Raw genomic sequence first — 18,610 nt, 5'->3', positions numbered from 1 at the left:
TCATCTGTTCATAGACAGTTGGGTTGCTTCCACTTTTTAGTTATTGCAAAATAGTGCTTCTGTAAACATTTGTGTACAGATATTTATTTGAGCACCTGTTTTCAATTCTTTTCAGTATGTATCTAGAAATAAAATTGTTGGGTCACAGTCTATGTTTAACTTTTTGAGGGACTACTGAACTGTTTTCCTTAGCAATAGTGGTGGCATCTTTCATTCCCACCAGCAATGTATAAGGGTTTAAATTTCTCTACATCCTCACCAATTTATTTTCCCCCTCCCTGTTTTTTATCTAGCTGTCCTAGTGGGCCTGAAATAGTATATCATTGTGGCTTTGATTTACATTTCCCTAATGACTGATGCATCTTTGTGCCCATTGGCCATTTATGTATCTTCTTTGGAGAAATATCTGTTCAAGTCTTTCCCCGTTTTTAAATTGGATTGTCTTTTGTTTTTGAGTTATAAAGTATTATAGATACATATAGTCTAGATACTAAACTCTTATTGGATAAATATTTTCTCCTATAGGTTGTCTTTTTACTTTATTGATAGTATCCTTTGATGCACAAAAGTTTTTAATTTTACAGTTCAGTTTATTTTTTTCTTTTGTTGCATCTATTTTTGGCATCATATCTAACAGTCTGTTTGAAATATGAGGTCACGAAAATTGACTCCTATTTTTTTCTAAAGTGTCTATCATTTTAGTTTTTATGTTATAGTATTTGATCCATTTGGGGTTAATTTTTGGATATATGTGAAAAAAGGACCAACTTGATTCTTTCTCATATGGGTATCAGCATGCTTTCTTAAAAAATAAACTTTTTTGGAATAATTGTAAATTTACAGAAGAGTTGCAAGAATAATACAGAAAGTTCCCACATATCCTTTACCCAGGTTATTCTAATGTTATCTAAAACACCATGATAATTTGTCAAACTAAGAGATTAATATTAATGCAGTGCTAATAACTACAGTACAGACTTCATTTGGATATCATCAGTTTTTTTTTAATAGTGTCTTTTTGCTGTTCCAGGATCCTCTCCAGGACCCACATTACATTTAGTATGCATAGTTTATTACTAATTGTAACTAAATTGAACTCTATTTCCTTAGGTTAGAGCTGGAAAACCTTTCTAACAACCAGTTAGATCTTGTTTGTACTTCCTGGTGCCTTAGCTATTATTAAATCAAATTATGCTAACGCGTAAAAGTGGATTATATGGGTGGTGGTCATGCAAGGGAAAGAAAAAGTACTTAGAAGTGCTAAAAGGATGGTCAAACCATGTGGCAAAGATGGTGGAGTGAGTAGTGGAAGACAGAAACGCAGGCTCAAGAATAGTCAACTGACTGACCTTGACATGTGACTTTCCATCTAGGTTCAATGTACGAAACCTGAGTGTAGAAAATGGAGGCAACTTACCAAGGAAATCCAGCTTACTCCACAGATAGCAAAGACCTACCGCTGTGGTATGAAACCAAATACAGCTGCTAAGGTATGATCTGTTGGCTCTTCTTTTGAATTAAAAGATAGCTTAATTTAGTTGTCAGTAAATAAAAATGGTGTGTATTTCTCATTTATTAAATGGTAGTATTTTTAATAGATAGAAAATTGCATCTTTTTTTTAATTGAAGTACAATATATGGACAGATGTTAAATGTATTTCATTGAGTTTTGGAAAAAGACTACATTGTGTAACCAATACCCAATAAAGATACACATTTCTTTTTTCTTAAATAATAATTTATAGATTATGCTGTTACAGTTGTCCTAATCTTTCCCCTGTAGTCCTTTCACACAGCACCCCCCACTACCTCAGAAAATCCCTATACCATTGTTCATGTCCATGGGTCGTGGATATATGTTCTTTGGCACTCCATTTACTGTACTGTGATTTATATCTCCATGGCTATTCTGTAACTACCTATTTGTACTTCTTAATCCCTCACCTCTTCACCCATTCCACCACAACCCCCTCTCACCTGGCAACTATCTCTAAATGCCCTCCATATCTGTGATTCTGTCTCTGTTCTTATTTGCTTAGCTTGCTTTTTAGATTCAATTGTTGAAAGATATGTATTGATTTCCATTTTATTGTTCATGCTTCTGATATTTTCTTAAATAATCCCTTTAACATTTTATATAATAATGATTTGGTAATGATGAACTCCTTTAGTTTTCTCTTGCCTGGGAAACTCTATGTGCCCTTTGATTCTAAATGATAGCTTTGCTGGGTAGAGAAATCTTGGCTGTAGGTCCCTGCTTTTCATGACTTTGAATATTCTTGCCCATCCCTTCAAGCCTGCAAAGTTTCTTTTGAGAAATCAGCTGACAGTCTGATAGGGACTCCCCTGTAGATAACTGACTGCTTTTCTCTTGCTGCTTTTAAGATTCTCTCTTTATCTTTTATCTTTGGCATTTTAATTATGATGTGTCTTGGAGTGGGCCTCTTTGCATCTCATTTGGGATTCTCTGCTTCCTGGACTTGCATGTCTGTTTCCTTTACCAAATTAGGAAAGTTATCTTTCATTATTTTTTCAAGTAGAGTTTCAATTTCTTGCTCTTTCTCTCCTCCTTCTGGCACTCCTATGATGCAAATATTGGAACACTTGAAGTTGTCCCAAAGCTGCTTACACTGTCCTTGTTTTTTGGATTCTTTTTTTTTTTCCCTCCTCCTTGTTCTAATTGGTCATTTTCTGCTTCATTATGTTCCAAATCATTGATTTAATTTCCAGCTTAATCCATTCTGCTGCTGTTTCCCTGTAGATTATCCTTTATTTTGATTAATGTATTTATTAATAGATTCATTTCTGACTGGATCTTTTTTATGCTGTTGAGTTCCTCACTAAGTTCCTTGAGCATCCTTATAACCAATGTTTTGAACTCTGCATCTGATAGATTGCTATCTCTATTTTATTTAGTTCTTTTTCTTAAGTTTTGATCTGTTCTTTCATTTGGGCCATGTTTCTTTGTCCCCTCATTTGGCAGCCTCACTGCATTTGTTTCTATGTATTAGGTAGAGCTTCTATGACTCCCTGTCTTGGTACCCTAGCCTAATGTGGTAGGTTTCCAGTAGGGTCCAGCTGCACAGTCTCCCTTATCACCCAAGCTGGGTACTCAAGGTGTGCCCTTCATGTGGGCCAAGTATACCCTCCTGTTATAATTGAGCCTTGATTGCTGTTAGTAGGTCAGTGGGAGGCATTTACCCAAGCCATTCAGCTCTAAGGACTGGCAGTACCACTGACCACTACCCTCCACCCTCTGTGGAGGATCAGCTCTGTGGAGGTTGGGTGGTGGTGCTCTGACATAGTCTGTCACTGTCCAGTGGGTACACAGACTCTGGGGTTTCCCGGATGGTTCAGGCCAAGGTCAGCCCCCACCTGTGTTCTGCCCGGGGCCACTCTGCCTGAACTATAAAGCAATCTGAGATGGCTGCTGTTTGTGCTGAACTTGGGATTCCCAGGCAAAGCCAAGCTATGAATCTAAGCTGGCTTCGGCTAGCACCTGGCCTGGGGCCACTTAGCTAGAGGTGGGGGGATGGGAGCTTACTGAGGCTTGCTATTGCTTATTTGATAGGATTTAGGATGTTGTGAAGCATGAGCCAAGACCAGCCATTCATATGGAAAAATCCCTTTTAACAGCTGAGTGAGCCAGTGAGTTGGGTCATAAGTTGGGATAGAGTCTCAGGGGAATTCTAGGGTGTGGTAAACAGTGTTAGCAAGTTTGATGGAGTCTCAGATATGATACCCATCTGAGAGCTCTGTGGCTCTGTGGGGGTGGGTTCAGAAAAGGGACAATGGCCTCTGCCTGCCTTTGTCTTGTAGAAAGCTGTTCCCCAGCTCCCACCTTGATGTCAGACACTTCATTTCCTCCCTGTATGACACTGGTGCCTTTCAAGCTGCTACCCTGGTGCTGGAGCTCAGACTAAGTGAGTCTGAGTAAGTCTGTGTGTGGGTCCTTTAAGGGAACTTATTGGGACTCCAGAAGTTTCTTCTACTGACTCAAATCTCTGCTGGTTTTTGCAGCTGGAAGTTATGAGAACTTACCTTCCTGGCACTGGGACCCTGGGCTGAGGGGCCTGGTGTGGGCCTGGGATTCCTTACTCCTAAGATAACCATCCCAAATTTTTATCCACCATACATGGCTGTGGGACCAGACTGTTGTGCATTTCCACCCCTCCTACCAGCCTGGATGGATGTCGTTTCTTTAATTCTGTAGTTGTCAGAGTTGCATTCAATTTGATTTCTGATGGTTCTGAGTAATGGTTGTTCTATATTTTAGTTGTAATTTTGATGTGGTTGTACGAGGAGGTGATCTGTGTTCTACCTATGCTGTCATCTTGACCCAAAGTCTAAATACACATTTCTACCTCCCTAAAAATTCAAGTTATTTCCTTTCCTACTATTTTCTGATTTCTGTGCCCTAAACAGAGTTTTGCTTACCCTTGAATTTCATAAAAATGGAATCAGCCAACGTATACTCTTGTGTTTAGTTTCTTTCACTGAGTATAATTGTTTTTGAGATTCATCCATGTTATTCCATGGATTAGTAGTGTTTGCTTTTTATTGCTGAGTAGCATAATATCACATGGATATACCATATTTGTTTAACCATTTTCCTTTTGAAGGGCTTTTGTGATGTTTTAAAGTTTTTACTGTCATGAATAAAACTGTAGCAAACATTCTGTACGAGTTTTTTTTTGTGGATCTGTGGTTTCATTTCTTAAGGGTATATACATAGGATTGGAATTGCTAAGTCATGTGGTAAATTTACATTTCATAAATTGCCAAATGGTTTCACAAAGTTGTAGCACATTGCAACATTTGGTCGTGGTACTCTTTTATTTTTATTTTTTTTAAATTTTAGCTATTCTAGTGGGCATGTACTGGTATGTCATTGTGGTTTTAACTTTCATTTCCCTGAACACTAGTGATGGTGAATGTCATTTCATATGCTCATTGGCCATTCCTTCCTTGTCTTTGGAATACTATCTGTACAAATCTTTTCTTAAAATTGAGTTTGTGTTGTAGGGGTTTCTATGTAATATGGATATGAGATATAATCTTGAATATTTTTCCCAGTTTTTATCTTACCCTTTCATTTTTTTAATATCTTTTGATGAGAAGTTTTTAAATTTGAAGCCTAGTTTATTAATTTTTTATGCTTAGAACTTTTTGTACCTTTTCTGAGAAATCTTTGATTGCTTCTCAGTTTATACAGCGAGTCTCAAATATTTTCTTTGAGGAGCTTTATACATTGAGGTCACTAATCTATCTCATGTTAATTTTTGGCTTGGATGTGAGGTATAGGCCAAGATTCCATTTTTTAAATATAAATATTTGTCCAGTACCATTTGTTGAAAAAACTTCTTTCCCCATTATGTTATCTTATCTCCATTATCAAAAATCAGTTGGCCATACGTGTTGGTCTACTTCTAGACTCTGTTCCTCTGATCTCTTTATGTATTCTTACCCTGATTCTCTGCTGGCTTGATTGTCGTATCTTTATAATAAGTCTTAAAATCAGGTGGTGCAAATGCCTCTGTGTTTTTGTTTTTCAAGGTTGTCTTGGCTATTCTAGATCTTTTACATTACCATATAAAATCACAGCCTGTCAAAATCTACAAAAAAAGCCACTGGAATTTTTTTTTTTTGTAATGCATTGAATCTATAGATAATTTTAAAAAGAATTGATATCCTTACATTTTTGTCTTTTAATCCATGGCTCAGAAAACTGCGTGTCAAATCTGGACCCCGACCTGTTTTTGAAAATAATGGTTATTGGTACACAGCCATGCTTATTTGTTGTGTATTACCTGTGGCTGCTTTCATGCTACAGTGGAGGAGTCATTCTGGCAGAGACCATACCATTCGAGAAACTTAAAATTTACTCTCTGACTCTTTACAGAAAATGTTTCCCAGTGCCTGTTCTGGTCCAGGAGCATGGTGTCTCTCTCCATCTTTTCAGGGTCTTTAATTTCTCTCAACAATGTTTTCTAATTTTCACTAAGGATGTCTTTTGTCAAATATATTTTTAGGTATTTGAGTTTTTTTCTGTGATTGTAAATAGAATTTATTTAACTTCATTTTCAGGTTGTTGCAATGATACAGAAATCCAGTTTTTTTGTGTATGTTGATTTTATACCCAGAGGCTTTGTTAAATCATTAAACTTACTAAATTTCATAGATCTTTTTGTAGATTTCTTTGGGCTTCCTATAGTATTATCAGCTGTGAATAAAGACTGTTCTCTTAAAAAAAAAAAAAAAACAACTCCGTCCTTTTGCTCTTTCTTTCTCGTGCCTGATTACATTGGTCAGGACCACCAGTACCATGTTGAGTAGAAGTTGGAGAGCAGACATCTTGCCTTGCTCCTGATGTAGGAGGAGTGTGTTTAGTATCTTTATCATCATGTATAATGCTGGCTGTAGTTTTTCACAGATGCTTTTACCAGATTGGAGAAGTGCCTTTCAATTTGCTAGCCTGCCTTTCAATTTGCTAGCCTGCTTTTCAATTTGCTAGCCTGCTGGGAACTTTTTATTATGGATGGATGTTGGATTTTGTCACATACTTTCCTTGTATCTTTTTTGATGATCATGTGGCTTTATTTCTTCTTTCATCTGTGGATGTGGAGATTCTGGAATGTTGAAATAACGTTGCATTCCTGGAAAAAAGATATCATTTGTCCTTAATGTATCATCCTTTTAATGAATTGTTGGATTCAGTTTGCTAATACTTTGTTAAGGATTTTTGCATCTGTGTTCATGATGGATACTATCTATCATTTTCTTTTCTTGTAATGTTCTTAATTGATTCCTCTGTCTGAGTTATGCTGGCTCCATAAAACAAATTCAGAAGCATATCCTTCTCTATTTTGTTAAAGAGTGTGAGTAATGTTGATATTATTTCTTCTTCATGTTGGTATAATTCACTGGTGAAGTCATATGGGTGTTTTTTTTGTGGAAAGTTTTAAAATTACAAATTCAGCTTCTTTAACAGATACATGGGAATTTAGTTGGTTTAGTCTACCAGTTTTAGAGAGTTGAGCTTTTTTTCTAAGAAATTTGCCAGTTTCGTCTACATTGTCAAATTTATTAACTTAAAGTTGTTTACACAGTTCCGTTATTCTTCTTCTAATGTTAGCTCAGTGGTGATATCTTTGTTTTCATTTTTGATGTTGGCAATTTGGGAGTGGAGGATAGAAAGCACAGGTCTAGGCCGGGGACCGTGGAATTAACGTGTTGTTCTGAAACCTCCCAGGTTAGCCCTTAATTGAAGCTTGAGCTCAATCTTGTGAGTTGAAAACCTCCCTGAGGGATAGAAGAGAAAACAATAGGAAGGGCTGACACGGAGGGGGTGGGTAATTCATTTTCCAGGTGGAGGGCACTGATGTGAATTGGGTTTGTGTAATGGAGGTGCATGAGCTTGTGTGGCAGAGGGGAAGCTAGCAGAAACAATGTCATGGCTGCACCGAACTTATCTAGCACCTGTGCCCTAGATTACTTTTCAAGTCAAAACTAGACTCAGTGGCATTTCATTATAATATTTAAAAGGAGAGTTCAGCCAAGGGCAGTCAGAAATAGCAGACTCCTTTAATAGATACTAGCCTTTGGGCCATTTTCATTCATCCTATTTCAGTGAAATTTCTTTTTTTTTGTTACTTTATTTTTTATTTTAAAATTATATTGTGCATGCTGTTACAGTTGTCCCGGTTTTTTGCTCTTTGCCCCCTTCTACCCAGCGCCCTCCCTCTCCCTCAGGCAATTCCCACACTGTTACCCATGTTCATGGGTCATGCACACGTGTTCTTTGGCTACCGTATTCACTGTGCTGTACTTTACATCCCCATGGCTTTCCTGTTACAACTGACTTGTGCTTTTTACTCCCTTCACCCTCTTCGCCCATTCCCTCACCCCTCCCCCATCTGGCAAGCTTCAAAGCATTCTCTGTATCTCTGAGTCTGTTTCTGTTTTGCTGTTGTGCTGTGTTTATTTACTTTGTTTTTTAGATTCAATTGTTGGTAGATAGGCATTTATTGCCATTTTATTGTTCATATTTTTTATCTTCTTCTTAAAGAAGACCCTAACATTTCATATAATACTGGTTTGGTGGTATGAACTCCTTAGCATTTTGCCTGGGAAGCTCTTTATCTGCCCTTCAATTCTAAATGATAATTTTGCTGGGTAGAGTGATCTTTATTGTAGGTCCTTGCTTTTCATGACTTTGAATATTTCTTGACACTCCCTTCTAGTCTGCAAAGTTCTGTTGAGAAATCAGCTGACAGACTTATTGGAGCTCCCTTGTAGGTAGGTAACTGCTTTTCTCTTGCTGCTTTTAAGATTCTCTTTGTCCTTGACCTTTGGCCTTTTAATTATGATGTGCCTTGATGTGGGCTCTTTAGGTTCATCTCGCTTGGGATTTTCTGTGATTCCTAGATTTGCATGTCTATTTCTTTCACCAAGCAGGGAAGTCTTCTGTCATCATTTTTTTCAAACAGGTTTCCAGTTTCTGGCTCGCTCTCTCCTGCCAGCACCCCATGATGTGAATGTTGGCATACTTGAAGTTGTCCCAAAAGCTCCTTACACTATCCTCAAATTTTTGGATTCTTTTTACTTCTTGCTATTCTGATTGAGTGTTTTTTCCTTCTTTATATTGCAAATTGCTGATTTGATTCTCAGCTTCATCCACTCTACTGTTGATTCCCTATAAATTGTTCTTTATATCAATTGGTGTATCCTCCATTTCTGACTGGATCTTTTTTATGGTAAGTTCCTTGAGCATCCTTATGACCAGTGTTTTGGACTCAGCATCTAGTAGATCACTTGTCTCCATTTTGTTTAGTACTTTTTCTGAAGTTTTGTTCTGTTCTTTCGTTTGGACATGTTTCTTTGTTGCCTCATTTTGGCTGCCTGCTTGTGCATTTTCTCTGCATTAGGTAGAGCTGCTATATCTTCCAGGCTTGGTAAAGTGGCCTAATGTAGTAGGTGTTGTAGGGTCCAGTGGTTACAACCTATCCTAACATCTAAGTTGGGTACTCGAGGTGTATGTACCATGTGGGTTGTGTAAACTTTTTCTGTAGTTGAGCCTTGATTGCTATTGGCATGTCAAGGGGAGGTATTTACTCAAGTAGATCAGCTGCAAGGACTGGCTGTGACCACTGACCACCAACCTACAGCCATCGTGGAATATCAGCTGTGCGAGGAGCCCACTCCATAGAGCAGGACTTACTTCAGCAGGGCTCTGGTGTCTGCTGAGTCCACTCCTTGAGTGTGTTGCTTGTGGAGGCGGTTAGGTGGTGGTACTCCAATGTAATCTGAAACTGTTCACTGATGTGCTGGCTCTGAAGCCTCCCAGGAGGTACAGGTCAAGGTCAGCCATCACCTGTGTTCTGTCCAGGGCCACCTGGTGTAAGCTACAAAGTGATTTGCAGATGGCTGCTACTTGTGCTGGGCTTGGAGACATCCAGGTGAGGCCAACCTGTGAACCAAGGTCAGCTGCTGCTAGTGCCAGTCCTGGGTCTACTTAGCAAGGGATATAGGGTTCACTGAGGCCAGATGCTGCTTGTTTGAGAGAACTTAGGAAAATCTGAAGCATGAGCCAAGATAAGCCATTTGTATTGAAAAGCCCCTGGAAACAGGTTTGGTGGGCCCCATAGGTGAGTGGGGTGGGGCCTCAGGGAATCACCAGTGTAGGGCAAACAGTGGGAGCCAGGTTGATGGAGTCTCAGTTTTGGCACCTGCCAGTGGCTCTGTAGGAGGATGGCTCAGAAATAGAACAATGGCTTCTGCTAGCACTTCTGCCTGGGAGAAAGCTGCTCCCCAGCTCTTACCCTGATGCCAGACACTTCAGTTCCTATCCATATTTCTTTTTTTTTTAGATTTTATTTATTTATTTTTAGAGAGGGAAGGGAGGGAGATAGAGAGAGAGAGAAACATCAATGTGCGGTTGCTGGGGGTCATGGCCTGCAACCCAGGCATGTACCCTGACTGGGAATCGAACCTGCGACACTTTGGTTCGCAGCCCGAGCTCAATCCACTGAGCTACGCCAGCCAGGGCCCTATCCATATTTCTGTAATGCCTGTCAAGCTACCATCCTTGCACTGGAGCTCAGAAATAGTAAGTCTGAGTAAGTCTGTGTGTAGACCCTTTAAGAGGAACTGCCTGGGACTCCAGAAGTTAATGTCTTCCACAGCCTCAATCCCCCTGGTTTTTACAACAGTGGAACTTGGGCTAGGGAGTCATATGTGAATCTGGGACCACTCCGTTCCCAAGATATCCCTCCCAGTTTTTATCTGCCACACATTGGTGTGTGGCCTAACCATGCTATGTCTCCATCCCTCCTACCAGTTTCGATGTGATTTCTTCTTTAATTTCAGAATTGTAGGACTTCCATTCAGCTCTATTTCTGGCAGTCCTGAATGATGGGTTTTCTATAGTTTCATTGTAATTTCGATGTGATGTGCAAAGAGGCGAGTACCGTGTTTACCTCACTGCCATCTTGACCAGAAGTCTGTGTAAAGTTTCTAAACAGTTGCTCTAAATAAATAAAAAATATTTGGGTGATTTGCTTACTGAGTATATTACTATATACTAGATATGATTTTACATGAAAAAGTTTATATTAAAATCATTTGATACTGTGCTTTGACTAGCTTTAGTTTAACTATCATTTGGAATTATACATAATCCCTCCTCTCTCTTACCTGCTAACAATGTAATGTACAGCTTTGAATTCATCTCTGCCAGTTGTTCAAATTATCCATGTCCCTTTTTTGTTTTTTTTTTTTGTTTTTCCTTCGGTAGTGATTGTCCACCAAAGAAAATTTCAATTTCAATTTTTTCAGTGTAAGTACTTTTTGAAATGTCTAAGGTTTTCTTTAGAATGATTAGTTTTAGACAAATGACATATATTCATTACCAGAAAATTCAAGCAATATAGAAAAGGACAAAGTTATTAACAAAAAAATATTCATGCGGTCATCAGCATGAAATAACCACCATTAAATGAGATTTATTCAAGAATATTTCTGCATGTATTTCACGGAGAAGACCTGACTGATAACTTCCTACTATGAATTAGTGCTGTACAGGCTGGTTTTGTACAAAGTGATTGAGTTAAATACAACAAAATTTAAAACCAGAAGAAGAAGCCAAAGTGAATAAGAAGTTGTTGAACAGTGGATAATTTAGTAATAGTAGTTTCTAAAATCTCCCTAAAAGGATATGAAAACAGGAGATGAGAATGGTGTGAGGTTGGAATCCCTTTTTTTAGTTGCATGTTTTAATTTTAGATATTAATTGACACCCTGCTCTGAAAGTGGAAAAAGTAAATTATGTCACACTTTATCCCACATCCCCTTTCCTCTCTCCCAATTTTTGTGTCTTGTTGTTTTATTTTTCAGTTTAGTGTACTTGTCGGAGTAAATGTCTCATTTATTTCCTATAACCACAGTCCCTCCCTTGCTTGTTCTTGCTTCTGTATTTACATGGGTTTACTGCCCCCCACAATTTCTCTTACCACAGTTTCTTCTATCCCAAGTTCTTTCATATTTTGGTTTGCCATGTGGTTGAGTGTATTTTAATATCAAGAACATTTTTACAGGTGGACTGAGAAGTATCAGATTCCTTAAGCTTTTGAAAACTTATTGCCTTTCTCTCCTTCCAGCCATGTTAAAGTTGAAGTCTTCACAGTCTTCTTAAATTCCTGCTTCTAAGTAGCGTGTCACACGACTTATACTTCTTCCCCCACCCCTCAAAATCCTTCTTTGATACCCCACTGCTCCCGTTTGTTACTGTCGATAATCTGAGGTTTTGAAATATTTATTTAAATGGTTTTATTGATTCAGAGTGCCTTTGGTTTCCAGCTTGGTATTCTGTTAAGGACAAAGTCTGGAAGGGTTTATTTGTGTAACAACATTAAAAAGAATGGTGGTGTACTAGCACACTGTTTTGGAGCTTGCTTTTGTCATTTAATGTATCTTAAAGGACCTTCCTTCTATCTTAAAAGTCCTTTAAAGATCTCTCTATTTAAAGACTGTGTAATAAACAGTCTACTGAATGGATGTGTTATAATGAATTTAGCGTGATTGAAAGCATTTAGGGGACTTTTAAATGTTTGCCATTAGGGACAGTTCTGCAATTAATAGCTTTATATTTTTGCCATTTTTCTTTCTTTTTGTTTAAAGATTTTATTTATTCATTTTTAGAGAGGGAAGGGAGGGAGAGAGAGAGACACACACACACACACACACACACACACACACACATCAATGTGCGGTTGCTGGGGGACGTGGCCTGCAACCCAGGCATGTGCCCTGACTGGGAATCAAACTTGCGATGCTTTGGTTCTCAGCCTGTACTCAATCCACTGAGCTACACCAGCCAGGGCTGCCATTTTTCAGTATATTTGTGGGATCAATTTCTAGCAATAAAATTTTTGTGTCAAAGAGAACATACCATTGCTTTAATATGAAATAAATCCTAGACACAAAAGAAGATTTATAATTTGTGTGTAAGGAATAAAGAGTTAAAGCAAAGATTTGTGTATCCAGCACTCAGTTTTAAAAACAAAGCATTACCAATGCGTCTGTCATTGCCTGAGCTTACCTTCCTTCCATACCCCTGCAAGGACAAACAGTATTCCAAATTTTGTGTTTATTATTCCTCTGCTTTTTGTTACAGAGTTAATATATATTTACAATACCCTAAACAGCATGTAAACTTTTGCGTGTTTTTAATACTGGTTACAAATTATATTATATTGCTTGTATTCTTCTGCAACTTGCTCTTCTCACTCAACGTTTTCAGATGTATCCAGGTTGATGTCTGGAGCTCGGAACCATTAATGCCCCCTGCTGTATAGTGTTACATTGTGTGAATGTACCACTCTGTATCTCTTTTCCTGTTCATGTTCCCAGCGGTTGTTTTGGATTTTGGACTGTTGCACACAGTGCTTCTGTGAGCACTCATGCATGCCTCTTTTAGTGCACACGTGCAAGAGTTTCTCCAGAGTATATTCCAAGGGCCAGATTTGCCAGGCTATATGGTATACCAATCTTCAGTTTATTTAGGTAACTTCTTAATTGAAATATATAAACAGAAGATGCACAAATCAGAATGCATTGCCCAGTGGATTTTTACAAAGTCCCCATTTAGCTAGCTTCCAGTAAAGAAATGCAACACTTACCAGCCCCTTAGAATCCCCCAGCAGCCCCTTTCACTTGCAGCCTCCATCCCTTGCTCTCTCACTTACTATTCTGACTTATAACACTAAAGATGTTTTGCTTGCTTTTGAATTTTATGTGAATGGAATCATACAGCATGTTTTCTTTTGGGTCTGACTGCTTTCCAGCATCATTATGCCTATAAGGTGCATGTGTGTTGTAGTGTGTGGTTGTAGTTAGTTTGTTTTCACTGCTGTATAGTGGCCACTGTTTGATCGTGATGCAGTTTATTTATCCATTCTTGATTTACTTCTGTGTTGTATTTAGCTTTTTCCTATTGCAAAGAATCCTCCTTTGAACATTTTCTACTTCTGTTGATGGACGTGTACAAGGGCCTTTCTCAAAAATATAACAAAGGTTAGAATTTGCTGGGCATACAGTGTATACATCTTCAATTAAACAAGATAGTGCCAAATTTTTATCATTAAAAGTTTCATATTTTGTCCATTTGCTCTCCAGAATTGTTTCTCCTTTACATTTCCACCTGGGATGTCCTTGTAAGAGTGCCTGTCCTCCCCACACCTTCACTCATACAGTGTCTTATCACACTTTTTCTCTCTGCCAGCCTGATAGGTGAAAAGAGGTATCTTCTTGAAGGTAAATTGGTACTGAAGACAGTATTTTATAAGTAAAGCTAATTAATACTTGGTTTTCCTTTGCAGCCTGAGACCCCAGATCAGTGTTCCCTCCCAGAAGATCTAGTGAGTATTTCTGTGTGTTCTAGATCGGAGTTCAGTGCACCTGCAGTGTTCAGTGTTACACATAAATGACATTAACAGTTTTGTGAGTTTCTCTCTCTTTGGTTGCTGATCAGAGGCTTTTTACTCTAACATGATAATGATATGATGAAGGTGCTAGCAGTAGTGGTATTATAGGTGATCCTCCCTACCTTTTAACAAGAAAAGTAAAGTTATATTGCTTCACATTAAAAGGAAATAAAAAGGAAGAAACTGCTACCTTGCTTTACTGTAGGGATCAGGCTTGTTAAATGTTTTTCACGGGTGACTTTATGACTGTGTCTCTGCTTGAATCCTTCCAAGAAGAAAGAACAGGGGGTGCATAATTTGATGGTGTTGGCCCAGATTCAGCTGTGAGAGTGTTCTCATGTGTTCTAACCTCAGTGTCACTACTTTGTCCTGTCCCTGCTGTGGAAGGAAAAGCAGCATCTCTAGCTGGCAAAGCCTCGGCAGTTTTCATTATCTTACAAAGCTTTGCTGCCGGAGCCGGCAAAGTCCAGGGGATGTAGAACCAGATCCAATGGATGTTTCAGAAAAAGACTTTTTAATACTCCCAAGTTTCTAAAATTCTGAGATTCTGAGTTATTTTGTATTTTAGTAATCCAAGACTGTTAACCTGCAGTTTTTCTAATTGTCTGAAACTCAGGGACTGGGGTTGATTTTTAGGCAAAGGGAGAATTGACATCTAGCAAATCTATGTTAAAACCACTGTTATATAAAAGAGGTGTGTGAGATACACATGCACACTTTTTTAATAACTAGTTGTACCCTAAAATATTTCTATGGTAAACTAGTAGCCCAGATAATATCTGCATTAGAGTAGACAGGATGAGATTATAGAAATTAAGGAAAAAAGAACTTGAATACAATCACAGTACCTTATGAATATGTCCACTAACATTTAGGCCATTTTGCAGGCAGAAGAATTTGAACTTAGGACAGAAGCCATATTCTTGGGGTATCTGAAGTTTTAAAAGTTTGGAGGAACCCCTGAATGTTCACCTGCCAGTTATTTATTTTTGCATTTTGTTAAGGAAGAGTCAGGAGCAGGTTTATAGCCATATCACCCACCCTCCCTTTTTCTGTCCCTATGGATTCTAGGGTCACTTTTAACACAGTTTCTGAATTTTGAGTGATTGTAAGTTTCCTAGGGCTGCCATAACAAATCACCATGGACCAGGTGGCTCAAAGCAACAGAAGTTTATTGTCTCATCATTCCAGAGCCTCTGTGTCCAAAATCAAGGAGTTAGCAGGGCCATCCTCCCCCTGAAGGCTCTAGGGGAGGATCCTTCCTTCTTCTTCCAGCTTCTGGTATTACCAGCAATTCTTTTTTTCCCCCAAATAATTTAAAAAATATTTTATTTATTTTTAGAGAGAGGGGAAAGGAGGGAGAGAAAGAGGGAGAGAAACATTGATGTGCAAGAGAAACATTAGTTGGTTGCCTCTCACCCACCCCCAACCAGGATCTTGGCTCACAACCCAGACAACGTGCCCTGACCAGGAATCAAACCAGCAATCTTCCGGTTTGCAGACAACACCCAACCCACTGAGCCACACCAGTCAGGGCTGTTGCAGTTCTTGGCATTCCTTGGCTTGTAGATGCATCACTCCAGTCTCTGCCTCTGTCATCACATGACCCTCTCCCTGTGTGTCACCCCTGTTTCTCTGTCTTTCCTCCTCTTACAAGGATAATAGTCTGTTGAATGTAGGGCTCACTCTACTCCAGTATGACAAGATTTCCAGTAAAGGTCTCATTCTGAGGTTCTGGGGGAATACTATTTAATCAAGTATAGTGGGTATTTGTTAAATTGATAGACTGACTACATCGAGTACAATTTCTTTCTTGGTATGTGTATTCAAGGTGAGAGTAGAATTTTTGATGGCAAAAGGGCAAAACTATATAGCCAGGTGTTCAGGAGTGGTGAGCATGTTGAGAGAACAGACTTGGAATAGCTAGATCAAATGCTGGTTTATTAGTCACTGTTTAAGTTTCTCATGTGTCAGTGCAGAGGCTGGTTGGAGCACCCTCAAGTGGACTTCTATAGGAAGAAAAGACTAGTGGGAGGTAATAGGATGGCAGGGGCTCTTTCTTGGGTCCTGATGCAGTTAACCAACACAGCTGCAGGACTCAGGAAGCAGAAGAGAATGGGAGAGCTTAGGTTCATGTTTTTAAAGGCACCTACATTCTGCCCTCTCTGTGGTGTATTTGGAGTGTCAGGGTCTGAGCACTCAGTGTGCTCTCTCCTTGGGGCTGAGCTCAGAGGGGGGTTAGGGTTAGTCCTGGTGTGTTGGGAAAGGGACTGAAGCTTCCTTTCTTTTTGGTACAGCTCAAGGTGGGCAAGGGTAGCCAAACCTAAAACAAGCCTTGAGAACAAATTGCACACTGAAAGGCCTTGGGGGCAAGGCACATAACAATGAATGTGGACAGCAGCTGGGAGTGATTTATAGGGAGCATTGAGACTTGTAGTAAACGGAAAAGTGCTTGTCTCAGAATTGGACTCTGAAATTTGAAGGGCAAACAAAACACATCTCCAAACTAGATCCAGGTGTGTCCAACCTTTTGGTGTCTCTGGGCCACAATGGAAGAAGAGTTGTTTTGGCCCACACGTTAAACATGTTGCAACATGTAATCACAAAAAAAATCTCAAAGTTTTAAGTGAAATTTTTTAAGTGAATGTTTTGTGTTGGACCACATTTGTAGCCATCCTGGGCCGCATGCGGGCCCCTGCTTGGTGGCAAGTGGCATTTACTGGGAGCATAGGGAACAAACACCAGAGGCACCCTGAGTTTAAGGTTCTTCTGCATCAGATTCTTAGAATTCTCAGAACACACATTCAAGATCACTTTTAGAAAAGGCTTTCTAACAATAGGGTTTGTGGAGTGTTGCTTTAGGAGCTGAACAAATTTTATTTTTATTGCAAGAGTTAGCGTTATGGGGATGCTTTGATTCAATGATTCCATATGTTAAATCTACTCTGGAATATGATCATATATTTTAAGACTGAAACGAACTTCTCTTGTTCAGTTCTTTTTGCCTCTATTTGGATGGTTGTAGTGCACTTTTCCCTCTGAACATTCTTTAGTAGCCTCTGCCAAAAAGCAGTAATGCTGGCCTACTGCGTAGGAGAATTATTTTTTTCTGCCCTGTTTTGCAATTTCAATTATCTTTGGATCCTAAGTAAAAAGAAAGGTTAGGGGATGGATGATAAATACTGAAAAGAAAGAAAAATGTCACGTCACACTTAAACCTAGGCTTGCAATGTAGCCAGTGGATGCTGCTTTACGACTGAACTGGAGTTGGTAGGCTTGCTGAGGAGGGGGTGGGAGAGAGGAGGAAGCTGTTGCTGTACATTTGAAATAACTCTGCCTTGGAAACATGCTCTCTAGGTATATGCCAGCAACTCTGGCATATAGGATTGTTGAGTGGGAGAAGGCAGAGAGAGTGGAAGGGTTAGGGCGAATACCAAGAAGAGAATCATCTGAGCTTGGCTAAATCTGCATGTACATTTCTTGTCTGCCATTGTCCCTCTCAGTCTTGCTCTGCCCATTTCAGAGAGTGTCGGAAGTTTCCAACCATTGGTGGTACTCCATGCTCATTCTACCTCCTTTGCTGAAAGACAGCGTGGCAGCACCCCTGCTCTCTGCCTACTACCCCGACTGCGTTGGCATGAGCCCCTCCTGCACCAGCACAAACCGCGCAGCCAGCGAAGCCAGCCCGGGGAAGCTGGAGCACCCCAAGGCAGTCCCCTCTGTGCTGGGTGAGAGCTGGTCCTGGCACTCCCCGCTTTCCCCTCCCCCTCAGTCCCTGGAGTCCCTGGAAACGTGCGGGTGAGGAGAATGGAAAAGACTTTTAATGTGGGCAACATATGGTATGACGCACCTCATGATATCACGGATTTGGTGATACTGTGGATGTCATACCATGTGTGTATATTGTGCAGTTAATGTTTCCTCAGCAATTGGAAAGCCTGTACATTTGTCCAGGAATTGTGTCTACGGAGTTTAATGAGTATTTGTTTGAAAGCTGGATAAGTTGACAATAATGCAACCACTTAACATACTAGAAGAACGTGTGACTATATGAGCAGCCTTTTTATTTTCTCTGAGTCTTTCTCTTTTAATTATGTCATTGAGAATCTCAGCAAAATTATCCACTCTTGAAAAAATTCAAAACTTTAGGGCATGGCAGGCATGCTGTTGATCATATCTTTAAAATTCCATATCAGAATTCTTTGTGTACAAGAAAGAAATCTAGATCTTCTGCCTGAACGATAACAAACTTCATTTTTAAATGTTATTTTTCAAATACTTTATTTTTGATAGTGCAAAAAGATTTTGACATTGTGGCCTTATCTAAGGGTTATAACTCATAACACGGGCCCTCTAAAAATTGAGCTGTGGTAGAAATCAAAGCAGAGGAGAAAAATCCCAGTGTTAGTTTAAGACACTCAAATTAATGGGTGTGTGCATTTACATAAGATAGTTTGGCAGTCTGAATCAAAATCCTTAAAGTTAGTACCTGTTGACCCTATGAATTTATCCTAACTAAACTATCAAAGTAATTATAAAAGGAAGTCCAAAGATTTATGTTCAAAGAAATTTGTGTGGCCTTGCTTATAATGGGGAGTAATTGGATGAAGTTTAAGTGCCCAGCATTA

At 39.2% G+C, this 18,610-nt stretch overlaps 1 protein-coding gene across 2 annotated transcripts in view; it reads left to right on the top strand.

The window, feature by feature from the left end:
• KDM1B (lysine demethylase 1B) overlaps positions 1 to 18,610 on the top strand; it is a 55,147-nt gene that overhangs the window by 9,881 nt on the left and 26,656 nt on the right. For both annotated transcript variants that reach the window (XM_028512079.2, XM_036026456.1), the window contains exons 7-9: positions 1,374 to 1,490; positions 13,878 to 13,916; positions 17,506 to 17,710. In XM_028512079.2, the coding sequence (XP_028367880.1) occupies positions 1,374 to 1,490; positions 13,878 to 13,916; positions 17,506 to 17,710 (361 nt within the window). The remainder of the gene's footprint in view (positions 1 to 1,373; positions 1,491 to 13,877; positions 13,917 to 17,505; positions 17,711 to 18,610) is intronic.

This window comes from Phyllostomus discolor, chromosome 5, assembly GCF_004126475.2.
Source record: "Phyllostomus discolor isolate MPI-MPIP mPhyDis1 chromosome 5, mPhyDis1.pri.v3, whole genome shotgun sequence".
Lineage (NCBI taxonomy): Eukaryota > Metazoa > Chordata > Mammalia > Chiroptera > Phyllostomidae > Phyllostomus > Phyllostomus discolor.
This window is presented reverse-complemented; position numbering and strand designations above follow the sequence as displayed.